Source organism: Zosterops lateralis (genome assembly GCF_965231275.1).
Source record: "Zosterops lateralis genome assembly, chromosome: 11".
NCBI classification, from domain to species: Eukaryota; Metazoa; Chordata; class Aves; order Passeriformes; family Zosteropidae; genus Zosterops; species Zosterops lateralis.
This window is the reverse complement of record NC_139771.1, coordinates 20,769,577-20,775,587: the sequence shown is the minus strand read 5'-3', so window position 1 is coordinate 20,775,587 and position 6,011 is coordinate 20,769,577. Positions and strand designations below refer to the sequence as shown.

General features: G+C 46.3%; 1 protein-coding gene across 1 annotated transcript; it reads right to left on the bottom strand.

Annotated features, from left to right (window-relative positions):
• Positions 1-2,677: 2,677 nt before the first annotated feature.
• LOC310913962 (histone-lysine N-methyltransferase SETMAR) lies at positions 2,678-5,042 on the bottom strand (the record flags this gene model as incomplete). The annotated part of the gene is made up of 2 exons (XM_083869837.1): positions 2,678-3,480; positions 4,965-5,042. The coding sequence occupies 2 exons, from the start codon at positions 5,040-5,042 to the stop codon at positions 2,686-2,688; spliced, it is 873 nt and encodes a 290-aa protein (XP_083725963.1). The 3' UTR covers positions 2,678-2,685.
• Positions 5,043-6,011: the final 969 nt, after the last annotated feature.

Here is a 6,011-nt window from a genome sequence, read left to right as displayed (position 1 = left end):
CCTCCAGTGTGGCTGTTTTGAGCAGTCCAACCCTGTTTCTGCTCTCTGCTGGGAAGTTTTCTCCAAGTTTGCAGATAACTGGGGTCAGGTCACTGCCGTGGGCTGAGGGGTTGGATTGCAGGGACACAGGGCTCAGCTGTGCTCCTGCTCTGAGCCTCTGATCAAGGACCAAGATACTGCTAAAGGTGGTTGGATTTTTTTTAATCTGCACTTCCTTAACTACTCACAATCATGCCAAGTGCATACTCATAACAGGAAGGTAACAAACCCTGCTGTCATCCTGAAAATGAGGAGTGCAGATGCTGTAACACTAATCTTGAAACTTTTCTCAGGAGGGAAAGAGGAAGTGGATTGGATCATCTGCTCCCAGCCCTGTGGCCTGAAAGGGGCTGGCATGGTGCCTTTGCAGGGAGAAAAGCAGATAAAACTCAAATAAAACTCTCCTCTACACAAGAGGCTTTGCAGTCCAGGCTGTGCTCTCCAATCCTGGCCATTCCAAGGTGTGGGATTCAGGGAGTTTCTCTGCTGTAGCAGCAAGAACCTTTATTGAGGCAAGGAGTAAAGTTAATATCCACTCAGCCTGTGAAGCACTTCTGACAAGCACCTGAAATCCCTGGGAAGGTTTCTACACTGACAGAAATGATGTTTCATGATTAACCCTAAGAGAAATCCTGTGGTGATGTTAAACCCCCTGTGTAAACCCCAAGAGCAGCAGGAAGGCACTAAATGGGAGAGGTTAACACTGCATCTTAGCAAGGAAGCAAAGGTAAATAGCAAAATGTCCTTTATCCCTGGTCAGTATCAGGTTAATCAGAGTGGTTTGGGTTAAAGCTCATCTTGTTCCAACTCCCTTCCCCAGATTAGGGGACCTTCAATTTGCTCAGAGCTGCATCCTTGAATTATTCTGATCCCATTTCAATAAGAAAGTAAATCTCCCAATGAATATTGAAATATTAATAATCATTACTGCTCTTTGGGAGTGGACATTACCGAGAGCTCCCAGTTTTTAGCTCTTTGCCTGGATTCCTTGTGAAAGAGCACAGGGAATTGGGAGTGACAGCTCAGTCCTTCAGTGGCACCAATATTTCAGGTCCAAATTGAAGTTGTCTTTAATTTAAAAATGAAGTTACTGATCACCTGCAGAACAGCTGGTCCCCCTGAGATGTTCTCCCTTGTGTCTGTTATGTCAAAGGGGATGGAAACAGGTAAAGATCAAACTGTCCAGAGCAAGTAACTGAGGGTTTGTGCTGCTGATGGCACAGTGTGACATGAATGAAAAACTGCACTGCACTTTATCCATCTTAAATATCCAAACCAGCCTGGGTGAAGCTGCCTTAATCTGATCTTTGCAGAAAGAAAGTGAAGGAAGGTGCAGTTACAGGCTGTGCCCATCTGGTAGTGCCTCCCTGCTGGAAGGAGGTGTCAGAAAAGCCCTGCACAGCTGTGATGCTGTTTTATACCATAATGACACAGACTCTGAGATTCAGAAGGCTGAAAATTACTCCTTTAAAGATTTTTGGGATGTGTCTCCCTTTTATACTATTCTACACAGACCAATTTGATTGGTGACACAAAGACAAACCTCTTCACTCCCATTGGTCAGAGCAGAGGGACAGCAAGGAGAAGTCCCTCCTAGGGAAAGGAATGAATAACAAAGTTACAGTTACAAAAACATTTCTCCTGTTTGCAGAAAATTCCCTGGGAAAAGAATTTCAGAAAAGAAAAACACCTCAGGCACAGAACCAGGGCTGCACAGCTGTTAGAGCTGGACAAGGATGAGGCAAAGAAAGTGGAAAAACCTTCCCCTGGGTAGTGGGAAAAGCCAGGCCTTGCTAAATGCTGCCTGGCCCTGGAGTAGTGAAAACATGGATCAGTTACAGCAGCTGGAGGAAACCTTGTGCATCTGTCATCTGTTCAGCACAGAACCACAAATCTGTAAGTGTTCAGATGCACTTCTGTATTTATACTTCCAGTCAGCTGTCAGCATCACCCTGCTTCATCCTGCAGGGGCTGCATTGGCTTCCTGAGCTTGTTCTGACAGTGCTGAGGAGTCACAGAGGAGCTGCTTGTTGTCAGTGCAGGGAGCTGATGGGAGCTGAGGTGATTAAAGAGGATGGGATGTTGTGCTCCTCAGAGACTGCTGCCCTGCACCACTTCAGCAAAGCTAAATGGGAGTGCAGGAGTCACCCAGTCACAGCTGCTTCATTTTGGGACACACAATGTATTAAAGCTACTCTTTCTTTTTATGTCAATAGCTAGTAGTTACTATGCTTTGTGGAACAAAAAAAATTACAACACATAATTTAAAAACAATAATTTAATGGATTTTAAGAAACCTAGTGCCTTTTTTGCAAGAGTCATGGTTCATGGTGTCATTTTCTTGTGCCACTTTTGCTGTTATCCTGTGTCCTGTCCATGTACAAACACTTTTTGAAGGATACAAACTGACAGAGCTTTAACATACACCAAACTGTCAGAAGAAAACCAGACAAAAACACTGACTATTTACTGATTTTGGAACATCTCAAAGTTCCAACAATCCCTTGTACTATCCACCTTGAAAAGGGTTTTGCACAAAATTAATTCTCGAAACCATGTCTCCTCAAACCCACGTGTGCTTCCTTGTTGAAACACAAAGAGTTTTATTAAAAACAGTGATTTTGGGGTGTGTTTAAGGCTGAAAGGCTACGGAGAACTCGCTGGTGTGGCAAAGAGGGAGCTGTCCCAAGGTAAGAAGGAAGCACAAGTGCGGGAACCACAGTAGCAAGGTTTCCTCAGGCTGTTCTCCTCCTCCAGAGGTTTGCTGTGTTCCCTGCTGGCTCCTGGGAAATTATGGGCTCTTCCAGAGTAATCATAGGACAGCTCCTCTCCAGCAGCAATATCAGCAGCTGCAAAAAGCGCCAGTTTGGGCACCATGGAGTCCACCCTGACGGGCACCATGAAGAGGTTGGGCTCACAGGAGTGGTTCAGGAACCTGCCCACGTTCCCCACCCATGTGGGATCCACGAAGGTCTCCATGACCCGCCCGTCGTGCAGGTGCTCCCTCACTGCAATGATGTAGTTTGGCTCCTCTGGTCTCTGTGCCTGGCTCCTCCTCTGAGCCTCGGGGAAGCCCAGCACCTCTCCAGCATACTCACAGACAAAACTGCCCCTGGGGATGGGCTCCAGTGCCCGCACTCCCCAGCCCTTCCTGGGCGTGCGGAACACCTGCAGCCGCAGCCGCAGCCCGCGCTGCACCAGCCTGTTCTGGCAGCTCTCCCCGCAGCTGCACAGGCTGTTACACTCAAACACGGGCCTGGAGAAGGGCTGCTCCTGCTGCTGCTCATCCAGCCTGAGGCACAGCCCGCTGTAGTTGTGGCCGTGGCGAAGGCAGGGGCACTGTGGAGCCAGGCAGGAGCTGCTGCGGCACGGGCAGCCCGGGAAGGTGATTTCAGTGGGGTCAATCTGTCCGTCTGCTCCGGCCACGCTGTCAGGGCTGTACTGCAGAGAGAACAGCAGGGAGAGCCTTGGTATCAGCACTGCTTGAAAACCACAACTTTCAAAAACTTTGTGTCTGTAAATGACTGATCCCAGAACTCAAATCGTGAACGTGTAGCTTTTTTCAACTCAGACACTTGAAAAACCAGAGTTTTCAACAAGTTTGTGTCTGTAAGTGACTGATCCCAGAACTCAAATCGCTTTTCTGTCAATTCCCAACTCACACACCTGAAACCACAATTTTCAACAAGTTTGTGTCTGCAAATGTCTGATCCCAGAACTCAAATCGCTTTTCTGTCAACTTCCAACTCAAACTTGTCTGAAATATTTCAAAGAATTCAAATCAGATGTTCCATATGGACCAAAAATCTTGTTAACCTTTTTAGTGCCTGAATTTCTCAGAACAGCTCCCTGGCCACAAAACATGCTCAGCAGAAAAAAAAATAAAAATCAGCTCATTTGAGCTACTCTGCTATGTACGATTTTCATTGATGGAGGCACCAAAAGTATTTATTTATGGGTGAATTTATTTGCAGAATTATTAAGGTTTTGTTAAAGTAATTCTCCCCACACTTCAAAATGCTCAATAATAATTACATTATTGAGGTCAATCTAATGTTTAATCTATAGCTCTTCTAAGCCACAGTATTTCAATACACAATTATGTTAGAAATGAAGATACTTTCCAATTTATCTCTTCAACTTGTTGCAGTGACATTTCCTCCTAATTCTGCTAGAAAAATCAGGTCCTGAAAATTACACTGATGCCCCCAGCAGGTGAATGGTTATAGAACGTGTTCCAAAACAAAACCTGACAGAAACTGCTGCTTTTGGAAACTAAGATATAACACTCACAGGTATATTTTCACTCCCTTCTCAGCTTTATTTAGAAGCCTGGAGGATGTACTATCACTATTACATTTCACAGCAGTTTGTACCTGGCAGGTTCTGGGTGTTGTGAAAGGTGACAGTGCGTTTGCAAGTTTATTTTTTTAATAAGCAGCAGCAGCTTTTCAGTTACTCGGCTTCACTCCAAAACAAGTTTAATGTTCCTCAAGCACCAGAACCTTTCCCATTTGGGTAAAATGCGATCACACCACAGAATTCAGGGAGATTCGGGTTACAGGGTCATTTTTTCCTCAGGTTTATTAGAACCTTCTCCAATCTGGTTTGTAAAAACTCTCTAAACACCACTGAAACAAATTCCTGGAGTGACAGGACAAACAGGAAGAGATACAAACTAAAACATAGCGGATTTAGCTTAGACATTAAGGATAAATCCTTCATTTCTGAGGATGGAGAGGCCCAGACAGAGGTTACTTAGAGAAGCTGGCGGTGTCCAGGCCCGGCTGGAGGGGGCTGCAGGGGAAGGTGTCGCTGCAGGGGAAGATGTCCCAGGAGAGGAAGGTGTCGCTGCAGGGGAAGGTGTCCCCCCTGCAGGGGAAGGTGCCCCAGCCCCGCTGTCCCCGCTGTCCCCGCCCCGGTACCTGGAAGGCCGGCGGGGCCTCCCCGGGCGGCCACAGCGCCACGGGCACAGTCTCGCTGCCGCCGCTCAGCTCCGCCATGCCCATGCCCGCGCCCCGCCCTCCGCGCCCGATCCCGGCGCTCATTGGCTGCGCGGGGCCGGCGCCGCTCGCTGATTGGGCGGGGGAAGTGATTGACAGCGCGGCGAGGGGGCGGGCACTGTGTTGTCCCTTTGGCTTCCTCCTTTCCTGAGGAACCAATCTCTGAGAGAATATGCTAATCCCTTTAAACTGTTTTATTTTACATTGTGCACGGTTTCTCTCTGACTTTGTTCTGAATAACCTATTCAGATACTGCGAGTCGCTATTTTACATTAAAAGGCAGCACGTTTCCTGTGTGATATATTGGAGATACCGCCTGAAGGGTTTCCTAAATCGGGGCCTGAGCACAGACATTGCAAAGGGACTTTAGTCTGTCATTCCCTGGCTGAGGGTTTGAACTGCCTTATCTGTGTCTCCTTCCTCCTGTAGTTAATCTTAGTTACTTTTTTTTTAAAAAAAATTATTTTATTTTATTTTTATTCCTTATTTAAAGACTCTTCTCTTTGTGCTGCTCTCCTTTTCCTCTCAGGTTTAACTTTTCATCTGATTTGACCTTCATTTATGGCTCATCCTCTCTATCAGGGTGATGGGCAGGTACTCTGCATCCTTCTGCCAGTCTCTCTCGTGTCTATTAGAATATTGATTTGCAGAGAGGGGAGTATAAAAAGTCAATATCCCATTAAGTGGAGTGAAGTGACAATGTTCTAAGGCTGGACAAGTTCATCTTGGTGTCCCCACACTGAGCTGGGCAGGTGAGATAAAACCATGTCCTGGCAGGATTTTATTCAGGGGTGTTTGTGGCAAACAGTCTTAAAAGTCTTTAAAAAAATCTTAAAATGAAAGAAGGTGCTTGGATTTATTAGAACACTTGTAGTTTATTGGTTTTTTTACTGGTGAAATAGAATATCAATGTTCTGCAGAGCGTTTAGGCCAGATGTACAGACAGGAACACACAGATGTGGTGTGGCA